At 38.3% G+C, this 14786-nt stretch overlaps 2 protein-coding genes across 3 annotated transcripts in view; one reads left to right on the top strand and one right to left on the bottom strand.

Annotated features, from left to right (window-relative positions):
* IDUA (alpha-L-iduronidase) overlaps positions 1-14786 on the top strand; it is a 61256-nt gene continuing 46470 nt past the window's right edge. For both annotated transcript variants that reach the window (XR_005558674.1, XM_039359677.1), the window contains exons 1-2: positions 1-146; positions 3271-3411. Coding sequence is in view for 1 of the 2 variants with exons in the window: in XM_039359677.1 (XP_039215611.1) it covers positions 4-146; positions 3271-3411 (284 nt within the window). In the remaining variant the exon portion in view is untranslated. The remainder of the gene's footprint in view (positions 147-3270; positions 3412-14786) is intronic.
* On the bottom strand, positions 7125-14754 carry SLC26A1 (solute carrier family 26 member 1). Its single transcript, XM_039359676.1, has 3 exons — positions 14567-14754; positions 11447-12075; positions 7125-9061 (listed from the first exon to the last, which is right to left on the bottom strand). Exons 2-3 carry the CDS (start codon positions 12050-12052, stop codon positions 7559-7561), a joined length of 2109 nt encoding a protein of 702 aa, XP_039215610.1. The 5' UTR covers positions 12053-12075; positions 14567-14754; the 3' UTR covers positions 7125-7558.

Raw genomic sequence — 14786 nt, 5'->3', positions numbered from 1 at the left:
GCGATGAAGTTGGATAAAACATGGAACTTTGTGGGGTTATTGAGCCTAATCATAATGAAAGCGACTGTGGGATATGTTCATATAAACGTGGATCTCTCACGCCCTATAGGCGAGTTGAGGCATTTTTGGAAAAGCACGGGATATTGGTAAGAAATGACGGATTGTTTATGCAGTCATGAGGTTTGTAGTTTGAAATCAGCAAATTGAAAACAGATTATTTATATACTTGTAGTTAACGTCGCAAAGTCCAAGTTTTCCCTTTTTTATAGTACAAAAATAAGATAAAGCAAAGGTAATCAACATATGCATTCCTCTATCCGATACATACCTCAAGATTGGTTTGTGATAAATATTTTTTATGTGAATTGTCTGTGCATGCAATCTGCTCAAAGTGAGACTCAATACAATTTCCTTTAGCCCTGAAGTTAGGTTGCAATTCCAAACACGCTATAGCACAATATAGTAAGAATTATTTCTATTGCATTGTGGAAAAATGAGCTATGAATTCAGAAATACCTTCGAAATCTCACACTATGAACCCATAGGCAAGCTATGATCTAATGCAACCCTCCCTCTTTTTGCAACATACAAATAAACCATCCTTAAGAAAGATGGGTGGTTCAGAGATGTGAAAAATAAAAATATTGGCCCACCCAATGGTAGCAGAAAAGATGAGCAGAGGGTGAAAGGTTGGAGGTTTTCAATCTCTCTGAATCCTTTGGGACTACCCACTGTAGCTCCCTTCAGCCTTGGGGTGCAGCTTGGTAGTTAATGGTGATACTATCTGCTTTCTAAGGAGAGGCCCTTATCTGTGTTTTCTCCTTCCCCAATCCCAATGTGTATCTATAATAATATGTGGAAATGACCTTCGGAGATAGGAGGGAGAGCTGCAGACTGGATCATCAGCATGCAAAAGATATCTTAGCCCATAGAAGGGGGGGGGAGAATCTTGACCCTTTTTTGACATGTGGACTTCAACTCTCAGAATTCCTGAGCCAAGGTTCCTCCACCCCTGTGCTATGGGCTAAGACAGTGGTTCTCAACCTGTGGGTCGGGACCCCATTTGGGGTCGAACGACCATTTCACGGGGGTCACCAAACAACGCAGTCCGCCATTTTTTCCCCCTTTTCCTTAGCTGTGCTACTCCCTTTTATTCTATTGGCGTTTGAAAGCCAATAGAATAGACTCTCTTGAATAGAGTCAAATTCTATTGGCTTTCAAAAGCCAATAGAAATTGTCCACGCTGTCTCTGCCCTGCTGAGCCCGCCAAAAGTCCCATTCTGCAAACGGTGCTGCACCAGTTGAGTAGTCCTCGACTTACGACTTGGGGGTCGTGGCATTAAAAAGGTTGAGAACCACTGGGCTAAGATATTTTTTTACATGCTGATGATCCAGTCTGCAGCTCTCCTATTTTTTTCCCTGTCATGATCTCTTAAAAGGAACCCATACTGGCTCAGGAACTCTGGGAGTCGAAGTCCACAAGTCATAAAAGGGCCAAAGTTCCTCACCCCTGTCATAGAAGAAGGAAGGGTATGGGAAATATTTCAGAAGGGATCTTCCATAGTTTTCTGGAGAGAAACAAAAAGGAAAGGAGGGGAGAAATAATTTCTGTTTTGTGCTTCTTGTCAGAACTACCTCATTGGCATAGGGCTTACGGTATGAGAAGAGAGTCCCATAGCCTTTGCATGCTACCAGCAAATAAAAGGGGGAACAAAATGAGAAGGGAAATCCTATAGCCCCGTCTCCTGTTCCTGTAGAGCAGTGTTTTTCAACCTTGACAGTTTTAAGGCATGTGGACTTCAACTCCCAGAATTCCACAGCCAGTAATGCTGGCTGTGGAATTCTGGGAGTTGAAGTCCACATGCCTTAAAATTGTCAAGGTTGAGAAACACTGCTGTAGAGTTTAGGGCAAATATCTAGGGCAGCCTTTTAAAACTGGTTTTAGGCAACACTCCAGGGTTCCAGAAGAGATCATGACAGAGAAAAGATTTTTTTTTTTTACCTTCACCTACTGTGCAATGCTAGATCACAATGTGGTTATTTTTATGCACTGCAACTCAGCTGCCCACCTGCCACTTTGTCATTGCTGTCAGTGTTGCGACAATGTGGATTGTGTAGGTTAGAAGTGAACTGCATTGTGATGTAATGCAGGTTGAAAAAGGCTGGTCTGGTAAAATCATTCTCTTTTGTGTGGAGAGATAGACCCATCTCACTGAAGAAAAAAAAATGTGTGAAACTCAATTAAGGAAAACATAAGTATCTTTTCAAATAGCCACCTGTGAAATATTAATTGGAAAAGTTAATAAAAATGAAAAGCAATTCAAAACACAAAAGCCTCTGAAAAGAACTTTCAATCCAAAAACATATTTAGGACAGTATAAATTTCTGAGCAAATCACAAGACTGAACTGCTAACTAATCTAAAAGCAATTCAGATGCAAAAAATACTATCCGTTTGTGTAAGAAAAGACTGAGCTTGTATTGAGTAATCACCAGAGAAAATAAACATAAAAACATTTAAAATAAAAATAATTTTATGCATTGTTTATAACTACGCTTGTTGCCTATTCTTGCCAGCTGAAGATAAAGTCCTTTGTATGCATTTTTTTGTTCTTTATCCTAACTTCTTTTAATTTTTCCCCTTTTAATCAAGAGTCTAGAGAGATTCCCCGTTCCAATTCAGCACACAGTTTCTTGCTCCTTTTCGGCCTGAGTTCTTCTCCAAACTTCATCTTCTACAATGTCTGTGTTTGTACATGACTTAGGATGTCAAATTGTCACCCATGTAAGATATTGACTGAGAAGTAATCCTCACTTAACAAACATTTATTCAGCAACCATTTGAAATTAGGACACTGTTGAAAAAGATCTATAACCAGTTTTCAAAGCCACAGTTGTCACAATGTCCCTGAGTTACATGTTTGTCATTTGTGAATTTCATAGCCAGCTTCCGACAAGCAAAGTCAATGAGGAAGTCAGCAGAAAGTCACATGATGTTGTGCTAAATCAACCATGGATGGTTCCCTTAACAAATTGGATACAGTCACATTATTTTTTTTTAACTTTATGACTGCCTTGTCCCAGTAGAATTTGCCAGTCCCAGTTGCGGTTGGTAAAGTGAGGGCTATCAATATCTGAGTTCTGCCAGTTGTTAAGAAATCTCCATTTAGAAAGCTGTTATATGGACTGCTAAGATATCTTATGTGAGGAATTTTGAGCTCTCAAAAGTATTAACTATATTAAATAATATTGTTTCCTTATTTTTTTTCAGTCCTCCTCTACCACACAGACAAGCAGATTTGTTTAATCTAAGTAAAGACCAAATAATTAATTTGGCTTATATTTCATCTGTGCCGCAAAATGGTATTGAACAAATTCGAATCCATTGGCTGTTGGAACTGATTCAAGCTGCGTAAGTTAAATTCTTTACTCCCTCTCATTTGTAGTTTTTTTTTTAGGTTTGTCTAGGTCAGTGGTTCTCATGCCGCGACCCCATAATACAGTTCCCCATATTGTGCTGACTCCCCAACCACTTATACATCACCGGGTGCCAGGGGCGTGGCCAAAGAAAAGGGGGAAAAATGGCGGACAGCCTTATTTGGCGACCCCCGTGAAATGGTTGTTCGACCCCAAATGGGGTCCCGACCCACAGGCTGAGAACCACTGGTCTAGGTGGTTAAAAAGATTTTCCTGAATTAAAGAAAGAACAGTGTGATTAAGAGACAACTTGGGAACCATTTGTAAGCTATGCTAGCTTTTCAAAATAATTTCTTATACCAGATAATGTTTTTTGAAATATGTTTTTGTAAGAGTTCCCAGCATGCATATTCATAAGGGATCATTTAGCATATTCTAAAACATAACATCTCAGTTTGCATTGGGCCTGGTTGATTACTACAGGGGCTACCTAGAAAATGCTTAGGACATCATTTTTGCTTTAAAGGTGATTTTATGGTTGAATAATTAAGGGGTGTCCTTTGCATGTGAAATCCCTTGATTATGGTCATGTATTTTCTTGTGGTTATAAATTCAGAAGATGTCTATGTAGCCTCTCACAATAGAGTAGAAAGAGATGATACTTCTGTTGTTTCTGAGGAAAAACAGACTGATATGGTTGCTCTGTGGTCACAGTGTGGTTTGTCTTTGATCACAAAGCAATAAATAGTGCAAGCCAGACAGATAAAACATGTCAATTAAGATAGGGGTCCAACATTCTTGACTAGCCTTTCAATTTCCATCCTCAGAAAGTGGGTGAGCAAGGTTTGTATTTGGAGAAATGTGAGGGATGTGAGATGATTACCCGGAAGGTGCTAGATTCCTTTCGCTAGATGTATTCAAGCAGAGTTCAAAGAGTGCACTAATGAGGATAGTTTTATTTGGATTTTTGTACTGAGTAGCCCAAGGGGTTTGGACTCAGTGGTCTGTGCAGCTTCTTTGAGTGTATATGATTCTGTATGGTACTTTGAATTGTGCCTGCTTCAATGGAAAGTTCAGTTGGAGGAACTTAAATGTGCTCACTGGTATAAGATGTATTTAGTTATTTATTTAGGTACAAGCCAGATTTATGAACAGCAATTAGTTTTCAGTAGAATTTATATCAAGGAGTAGCGAAGAACAATGTACTACCCTGGCTTCTGATGGGTGTTGAATCAACAGTTATCTTTAAAAAAAAATAACATTTGGAGCTCATTTAAAGAAGCAGCTGTCTTCCAGTTCAGAGATTTTTCAGACAGTGAGTTAAAATTGCAAGAATATATATCAGAACTGTAATTTGGAATGTGTGCGTGTGTGTGATGAATCTCTGAAGAAATCTCTGAAGAAACAATAGAAAAGGTTTCCTTAAATGTACGTGATTATGTACAGTGTTTTTTCAAAGGAGATACCAATTCAACTATTACAGCGGACACTTTCAGCTTACTAAACTTTGTTTTCTGTCAGTTGAAGCCCCTTTGAAGATGGAAGACTATTTTCTTATAAAGCAATTGTGAATATCCATTGGGGAAAATAGAAATACTGGACAGACACTTTGTGGTGTGTGATTCAGTGATTTCCCTTTTGTACTATTGAAGAGTATTGCATAAGATGTAAAAGTACACAAAGGGCCTTTAATAAAAACTTTTTAATGAATTATATGAAGGAAGAGAAGAAAATTGAGACTAATAAATAAAGCACAATGGACAAAATGTAGGAAAGAGGAATTTTACAATTGTATGGAAGGAGAATTCTGATCAGAGAATTCTGATCAGAGATTAATTAATCTTCTACAAAGATCCTGAACTGAACTCTTACTGTCTTTTTTTATTTTATTTTAAGTGTTTGAGAATTGCCTGCATCAAGGATGTCAAACTGCCGGCCCATGGGCTGGATGCATCATGCCAAAACTGCGCCCACCCCATTGCCGGCAATGGAAAAAAAGTCGCAATACGTCGTGACACGTTACGTGACGTTGCGAGTTAGACATCCATGGCTTACATAGCTCAGTATGCTGAGAGGCACTTATTGCATAAAGTATTTCAGAGCAATTACTGGGTTTCAACAAAAATTTTGGAATACTGCATCTCCTACAATTGTTGAAGGCCTATGGCTTGGGCTTACAGGCTAAGTAGGGTCAAATCCGCTTCATATATGGATGGGAAACCATCAAAACTTTTCAGGGCTAGAAACTACACTGTGAAATTGAAAAAGCTTTTCAGAAAAAGGCAGTGATGAGTAACTTTTCTGTTGGTGCCCAGAAAACCACAAGGATGTGCCATGTAGTCATCAGGAGATGAGATTGATTGGAACACTGTTTTATTACAAAATAACAGAGTTGGAAGGGACCTTGGAGGTCATCTAGTCCAACCGCCTGCTCAGACAGGAAACCCTATACCATTTCAGACAAATGGCTGTCCAGTCTCTTCTTAAAAACTTCCAGTGTTGGAGCATCCACAACCTTTGGAGGCAGGTTGTTCCACTGATTAATTGTTCTAACTGTCAGGAAGTTTCTCCTCAGTTCTAGGTTGCTTCTCTCCTTGATTAGTTTCCATCCGTTGCTTCTTGTCCTGCCTTCAGGAGCTTTGGAGAATAGCTTGACCCTCCCCCTCTTCTTTATGGCAACCATTTAGATACTGGAACGCTGCTATCATGCCTCCTCCTAGTTCCCAAAAATAAAGTCCAAGTAGTCCTCGACTTATAACCATTCATTTAGTGACCATTCAAAGTTACAACAGCACTGAAAAAAGTGACTTAACGGCCATTTTTCACATACACAACTGTTTCAGCATTCATGTGATCAAAATTCAGACGCTTGGCAATGGACTCATATTTATGTCAGTTGCAGTGTGCTGGGGTCTTGTGATCACCTTTTGCAACCTTTTGACAAGCAAAGTCAATGAGGAAGAGAGGTTCATTTAACAACTGTGTTACTAAACAGCTGCATTGATTCACTTAACAATTGTGGCAAGAAAGGTCATAAAATGGAGTAAAAATTACTTAACAATTTATCACATTTAGCAACATAAATTTTGGGCTCAGTAATAATGGTTTAGAAAAAAATATATAATTAAGTCTTCTCTGTTATTGACTAAAATGCCCTAGATCAGGGGTGTCAAACTGCCAGCCCGTGGGCCAGACGCATCACAAGGAAACCACGCCCACCCTATTGCCTGCAATGGGAGAAAAGTTGACATGTCTGCCCTAGATAGCAAGATTATTTCTGCTACAGTGAAAGGCATCAATTTTGTCTTTAATCACAAAATGCTGTGAGGTGATTCTTGTTGATAGGGCACACATTTAAAATACTGCTTTTGGAGACGATGCTCTGCAATTTAGCAAGCAGAGAACCTCGGACATAAGTAAGTGAAGCTATTTTCTCTGTGTGGCTTGTCCCTTCTAAACACGGCTTCTGATGTTTCTTCCTTTATCTTAACTACTCTTAAGATAGGTCAAGAAATAGAGCTTTCATTCATCCTCATGCTGGATAAAACCTTGAAAAGAAACTTTGAAAAGAAAAAGAAGTATAAAACTCCATGAAAGAAATACCTCACCTTCATTAAAGAAGACTTAAGAGAACAGTATATCTTGAGGCAGATATACTGCTAAATAATGGTTTAGTGTTCAAAAAACAAGTTGCAGCTAGTTAACAAATTACATAGCAAACAACACCTTGAACTTTATTTGCTTAAAGAAATACTTGAAATAAGTCACATTTTCTTGAGATTGAACGTAATGGCAAACATTGCTTTTTTCAGCACTGAGGATGGACACTTTTGGTCTCCTTCCTTTAAATGAAGAATAGGATGAGGAACACAGGAGCCCATGGCAGGGTTCAAAACACTATCCAATGATCAGTTAGAACAAAACTTATTTTGTTTCTAGTTATATTGAACCATAGACAATGTCTAACTTTATTTGATTAAGATTTCATTTGGGAGGAGGTTAGTTAAGTTTTGCTTAACTAAAGGCTTTGGAAATGTGTTCCATATTACCAAATGGGTTTCAAGGAAGAATTCAGTCCAGGCATGTTGAAACCACAGTCTATCTATAATGAACCCAGAATCACCAAACTGCCAATTACTGGATTAGACAACAGAGTCGTCAGTTGTAATTTCCCTCTCTCTTACAAACTGGACAGCACTTGATATACTATGAAACAGCAATTCGTGCATGTCTTTGTCTGCACTCTTAAAGTAGCCTCCTTTTTCCAGGGAAGATATCACTGAAGGATTACAGCAAGCCAAATGCATGCTGATCTCCAGTTCCTGATAGTCTTTGAATGTTTCTTTTAATGTGCTCACCCCAGCTGTGTCCAAAAATGGAATGGAAGCGCAGTCAATGATGATTGTATGAAAGTCACCGCCTTCAGCAGCCAAGCATGGCGACATTTCTTTCTGTCCTAGTTTATTATCCAGATTTTGTTCCCCTTTCCTCCGGGATTTTTTCCTTTTTGCAACTTCGAGTGCAGGGTTCAACCCTGTCCTGTTGTGGAGGCACTTTAGGAAGAAGTCCTTGTTCGCATAATAAAGCGGTGCTTCAAATCGGAAGATTTTGATCTTTGGAATTGGGAGAAGGTCTTTATATTCTTCATCATCTTCATAGAAGACAGTGTTTCCGATTTGCCCTAGCAAGGCAGCGTGTGGGCACTGGGTGCGACCAATAATGCAGAAGACTGAAAAAATAACTCCAACCAACAACCCCATTTCTGTGCTGATCAAAGCAGATGAGAGCATGGTAACACACCAGACCAGCGCGTCTACTTTATCCAGGCGGTAGCGTTGAGGAATATCTTTGAATTTTCTAAGAGCTCCTCTTAGACTCACTATTATGATGCAAGCCAAAACACATTTCTGTAGGTTGTAGAAGAGGGGAGCAAAGAATAGCAGCACAAGCAGTACAACCACTGCACTTACAATGCTGGAGACCTGGGTCTGGCACCCGGTGGACGTTTTGACCAGGGTCTTAGCCAGAGCTGCGCTGGTGGCAAAGCAGTGGAAGAAAGCTGGAACGATATTACAGAAGCCAATGGCAAACATTTCCTGATTGGCCTTGACAGTATAGGCATACTTTTTGGCAAACATTTCGGAGAGCGAAACCGTGAAAGCAAAGCCAACAATGGCGAGTGGGAGAGCATCGACAGCAACTCTTTGCATAAGGTGGAAGGGGGGCACTTTAGGTGGTATAAATCCAGTCGGAATTTCACCCGATATGCTGGATGCGTAAACTTCTTTCAGTTTCCCATAATGGGACACCAGGGTGGCAATCACAATTACCACCAGCTCTGTGGGAAGAGGGATCCTGAGCTTGTGTTTGTACTTATCTCCCAATTCCTTCGCGGTGACCAGGACAGCAATGCAGATAGCGCTGGTGATCACATCACATAGATTTGCTTGAGAAATGTTCTGAAAAACATTAGCCCAAGTGGTAATCAAGAGCCCATATCCCTGGGCGCGTGGGATTTTTATTCCAATGAGGTATTTAACTTGAGCTGTTAAAATAGTTAACGAAGCACCCGTGGCAAAGCCATCCAACACCGGTTCAGAAAGATACACGGATACAAACCCAAGGTGAAAAATTCCCATCAGAACCTGTAAGAAAAAAAACAGATCGGGTTAACGCTGCTTTGGATATTCAGCGGAAAGATGTTTCTACCTTTGTGGCATTTTAGAATGTCTTATTTTTCTCCCACAATTTTGCAGAAAAATAATAATAGAATTATCCAGTCAATTATTAGTACGATAAGAGTATGCAGTTTCAAAAGTGCTTTACCTATGCATCACACATTTGACATTTTTAAAGGAACCCACTCCTCAAATATGGGGCAGCTCTGTCTTTACTCTTTGAGAAAATTATGTAAGTAGTTACTACTGTGCCTAACCCTCTTTCTCCCATGTTTCTTCAACCTACTTTGCCTCCCGGTCTCTTTATGACCTGGTTTGATGTGTCATTGAAAAAGAGTGATATGTATGCATGAAATTACACAGAATTATCCCTAAGTCCAGATGTAAGGTGTTTTGCTAAGATCACATTTAGCAAATCTCCGAAGGACCTGGGGGACAAAGTGAGAAACTTGCAACCCTATTTCTCAATGTGAGACCTAGCTTTCAAGAGGCCACAAATAAGTAGCCTCAAAACAGATTAGTCTATTTGCAAAACAAGAGATAAGTGTCTTCCCATTCAGAAGAGAAAGACTTTAAGAATGATTTCAAACAGGGCATGTAGGAAAAAGAGGCACAGGAATTTCAACTTTGATTTCATTACAAATAGGTCTATGTTTGATATGGTTATTGTTTCATATTATTCTGATTCTCTTTTTCTGTTTTATAAATCTACTCATCAGAAATTCCTTTATCTTTGAGTGCCTGCTTATCTGTTTCCAGCCTAGCAGCTGGGAGCAGCTTTGTATTTCCAAGTGTGGGTTTTAGATAAGTAAAATAATAAGGGAAACAGCCTGTCTCTTTTCTCCTTAGCGGTTAAATTTTTATTTAAATAAATAAATTGTATTTATTTCATTAAAGGCTCATTTAATATTCTCTAGGTATTAGACTCAGATAAAATAAAAACAGACAAAATAATTGCATGACTATAACATAAAGCAGATAAAACAGCAGATAAAAAAATATTTTGTGCTTTCTCACGGTCAAGTTCCTGTGATGTTTCTTTGTTTTTGTGATATGGAGTTGGTTGTTGTTTTAGGTTGGGTTATTGATATATATTTGGTGGCTCAGAGTTGAATTAAATAAACACATGAAATAAATCAGCCAAGTAATTTAATTTGAATCTTCACAGAAAGAGCTGCCATGGCTTTTTTCTAGAATCCCTTTAATTACAAGCACTCACTTTATTGCTCTGGTTATTATTTATTTGTTTCACTATAAATAAATAAATAAATAAACAAACAAACAAACTTTATTGTCATTGTATGTGTATACACAGTATGCACATACAACGAAATTTACGTGACACCCAAAGACCAGGTCCCACATACATAATCCCCAAACACACTCCTACCCGCCGCAATTCTCCACCCCTAAACCACCCAAACATCCACCCAATAGACCAAGTAATACTGTCCAACAGTTCACTGATGGTGGCCCTTTAGTTCATTATTAAGTGCAATTATAGCTCTGGGATAAAAACTATTCAGAAAACATGTGATCTGAGTTTTAAATGTTCTATGTCTTCTGCCAGAAGGCAACAGTCCAAAGAGATTGTAAGCAGGATGGGAAGAGTCTCTGAGAATGTTATGCATCTTCAGTCTTTTTAAGTACATTTTATTAAAAGTTGTACAGAGAACATAAACCAATAAAGAGTAAAAACAGCCAAGAAAAAAAATGCAGAAAGAAAAAAATAACAAAAAATAGAAAGAAGCTTCCAATTTCCTTTGCAGCAAATATAATACAGGTGGTCCTTGATTTACAACAGTTCATTCAGTGACCGTTCAAAGTTACAACAGCACTGAAAAAAGTGACTTATGACTGTTTTTCACATTTATAACCGTTACATCTTCCCTGTGATTATGCGATCAAAATTGGCAACTGACTCATATTTAGGACGGTTGACAGTGTCCCGGGGTGATGCGATCACCTTTTGTAACCTTCTGGCAAGCAAAATCAATGGGAAAGCTGGATTCACTTAACAACAGTGTTACTAACTTGTCAACTGCAGTGATTCACTTAACAACGGTAGCAAGAAAGGTCATAAAATAGGGCAAAACTCACATAACAAATGTCACCTTTTAGCATCAGAAATGTTGGGCTCAATTGTGTTTGTAAGTCAAGGGCTACCAGTGCAAGAGACACAGCATTATCTTTACTCTGCTTATTTGTGTTTGGCGTTGGGTTGCTTTTCATTGCTCTTATGGGGTTTGCCCTTGCTTCTTTAGAAATATTTGTCTCTTAAGAGGGGCCACATTTTAAGTTTACATTTGCAAAACTAGATGGGTTGAGGAATGGAAGCGAAAACGACCCTACCTGATAAACTCCAGCCATGAAGGTCAGTGCGGTAGCTACCCCAATGGCATAGCATTCTTTCCCACATTCGTGGTCCGTCATCCCCAGGGTAAGATTGTAGATGGTGAAGTTCAAATGGACCTGGTCACCAACAGCTGGCTGGGGGTCATCATTCAGGTTGAATCCTGCCAGCAGCAATTCTCGATCCACAACCTGCCCGACCATTAAGCTTAACAAGCTGAAAATGCCCACGGACACGTGTCTGGAGGTGCCCATGAGAAAATAGATGACGTTGGCAAAGAACGAGGTGTAAAGGCTGTATATTGGCTTCAGGCCAGCCAACAGAGAATAGGCTATCGCTTGAGGAACTAAAATGATCCCAATGATCAGTCCTGACATGACATCCCCCCAGATGTATTCTTTGCAGTTGTATTTGGGAAGCCATTGTAACACAGGAAAGAAATCCAGAATGGCCTTTTTCGTTGTTTTCAAGCTGCAGGAACATTTTTTTCTTAGTTGGTTCTTGATCACTGCTGTTTTGCTAACCTTTTCGGGAATCTTTCTTTCCATATAAAACTGGAGAAGAGTTCCGTTTTCTGCCGGGACTGTTTCCATTTCTTGTTTCATTCTGGAGCAGCTTGAATCAGTTCCTGTGATTGAAAAAGATTACTGTTTGAAAATAGAGTGATCATTAAAGATACTTGCAATTTTTTCATATTGAGACTCAAGCAAACCTGTTATATTATTTGAATATTCGTTATTATTTTTATTCAGTAGGTATCCTAATCAAACTGATACTGGGTCAGTCAAACCAATTTTTTAAAAATATTAAGTTTACAGTAATAGTTGGAAGCAAGAAAAAAAATGTTGTACTTTGTTTTCTTTTTAATGATGGTCATAACTACATATTACATCATCTGATTTAAAAAAAAGACCTTTACGAACAACAGAAACTTAGATGAGAAACTAATTGCACAGCTTTGAAGCAATATAGGCAGTCCTCGACTTTTGACCACGATTGGGACAGGAACTTCTGCTCTTAAGTGAGGCAGCTGCTAAGCGGATCACACGGTTGTTAAGCAAATCACGATTCCCCCATTGCTTTTTGGAAGCCACTTGGGAAGGCTGCAAATGGGGATTTTTGTCCCTGCCAGTTCTATTATAAAAAAAGTAATACTCAGTGAAAGACGGGATGTAAATTTGCTAAATGATAACAAATTGCATAGCGGCCGGTTGTTTAATGACTGATTGAAGCTACACAGAGCCCCCCAAAATATCTGCAAGCCATCCTTAAAGCTATGATTGCGCCAACTCCCCCACAGTCACATGATTGCATTTTGGGCACTTGGCAACTGGCTCACATTTATAATTGATTGCAGCATCCCAAAGTCACATGATTGCAATTTGCAGTGGTTTTTTTTTTTTTTTTTTTTTTTTGCCAGTTTCCATCAAAAATGCCCATTCAGGAGAATGGATTTATTCAACCTTAGGCTTTGCTTAACAATTGCGATAACTCAGTAAAATCAGGTCATATTGACCTTCTTAATGACCACAATGACTTACAGTGACTTCATTTTTTATTTCTTTATTATACTGTCCTTATTTTCAAAATTTAATGTATTTTTTTAAAAAAAATCAAACAAAAATGATAAATCCACAGGTTTTGATGGTGGCATTTATGTTGTCATCAGGTTTGGGGGAGGGGTTCTCTCATTTCCTAGTGAACAGAGAGGCATCTGTTTTGTACATTGGAGAAACTGAACAAAATACAGAAATTGTGCTATAAAGTTCTGGGATACTTGGGTTACAAATATGGGTTGGGGCCATATATAATCCACAAATGCTCTTTCTTGGCTTAAGGTTTCTTCACAACAGTAAGTTATTTATCACCTTATTCATGATAAAAGCATAAGTATTCTGTTTTTTTAAAATTTTGGATAAATCAGGGACCCATTCAGAATAAATATAGTATATTTATTCTGAATTCATAGGAATATGAGGCATAGATTGTGAAGCAGCTAATTAAGAATCTCATTGCATTCACCAGATGTACTGAATAAACTATTTTTAGGTCAACCTTTTAATATGCACATCTCCATACAGGGATAATATTTATTTCAGATATTTTTGCTCAGCCTTACAAGGCCTTTATTTATAATCCTATATTAAAAGCAGAATAGAAGCACGGATGCAAAATAATTAAAAATAAATATCCATTATGATGGTTTTCTAAGTTCCACAAGCAGACAATCAATCAGCAACTCTTAATATTTCCCAGCTTTAAGTGAGTTGAGCATCGATAGTTGAGGGAATAGGAAGGAAGAGCATTTGACAGCACACAGTGCCGTAACTCTTAGCTAATAAAGATCAAATAATAAAATAAAATAATAAAATGAATGAACTCATCTTCCACTTTGAAAGAACCATGGAACCGCATCCTTAATAGCAAGATTATTGAAATCTAAGGCTAAATCAGTCTATAATCAAGATTGCTTATAACAGTGGTTCTCAACCTTTTCTTCACCACAGACCCCTTTAAATATCTTTTGTGGCCACCTATCGCCAAGATTAACTCAATATTTAAATCATAACATTTGTTCAAGCCTTGGTGGACCTCCAGTGACGACATCGCGTTGCCCCCCAGGGATCCGCAGACTACAGGTTGAAAACCACTGACTTATACCATAAAACTACATATTTATAATAATTAACAGAAATGCTATGCAAGTCTCACGACTTTGTATGATCTCTTATAACAAATAGTGAGTGTGTTTAGAACTCCTTGCTGAACGAAAATGGAGAAAAGTCTTTATTGAATAGAAATCTGTGTTTAAGATTTTTTTAAAAAAAATATGTTGCATATAGTAAATTCTCAAAAGTAATTGTTCTGGGGAAATATTTCGCTTATTTTTAAGAATCCTCTTGAAATTTATTAAAAGAGAACTGAGCTACACGTCCTGCAGAACACCCAATATAAATAGCCATAGGAATATAAAATCTAGTACTGCATTAAAAAAAACCTATTTCTTCTGATTAAAAAAAACCCACCCCTATTCCTTGTTCGAATGAATCTGCTGCTGCGTTAACATGTGGTTCCTTTATCTGTGAATTGTAGGGTGGGACAAAAAACTCTATTCTTACTTTTCTTGTTCTGTAGTGTAGGTATGATAATGAAGAATCCACTTGAATTTCACTGTTTTCCTGGTCAACTGCATCGAAGCAAGTCAGCACTAAAGGCTGTAGGAGATATCTTTTAATACATGTAGGCGGTAACATGAACAAGCAATAGTCAGAGCTAGGTAAAGATTGAAGAGCATGAACAAAGGATTACAAAGTACAATCTGAAGCTTCTTCATGTTTG

Source organism: Crotalus tigris, unplaced genomic scaffold, assembly GCF_016545835.1.
Source record: "Crotalus tigris isolate CLP2741 ecotype Arizona unplaced genomic scaffold, ASM1654583v1 scf7180000019100.1392032, whole genome shotgun sequence".
NCBI classification, from domain to species: domain Eukaryota; kingdom Metazoa; phylum Chordata; class Lepidosauria; order Squamata; family Viperidae; genus Crotalus; species Crotalus tigris.
The sequence above is the reverse complement of the archived record's forward strand: the minus strand, read 5'-3'. Positions and strand labels throughout refer to the sequence as shown.

What these genes read in the sequence shown, in the direction of transcription:
- SLC26A1 (XM_039359676.1), bottom strand. Translation starts at nt 12,052, where the DNA reads ATGAAACAAGAAATGGAAACAGTCCCGGCAGAAAACGGAACTCTTCTC. An exon ending in TCATGGCTGGAGTTTATCAG is followed by an intron (nt 9,062 to 11,446) that starts GTAGGGTCGTTT and finishes TTTTTCTTACAG; the next exon opens with GTTCTGATGGGAATTTTTCA.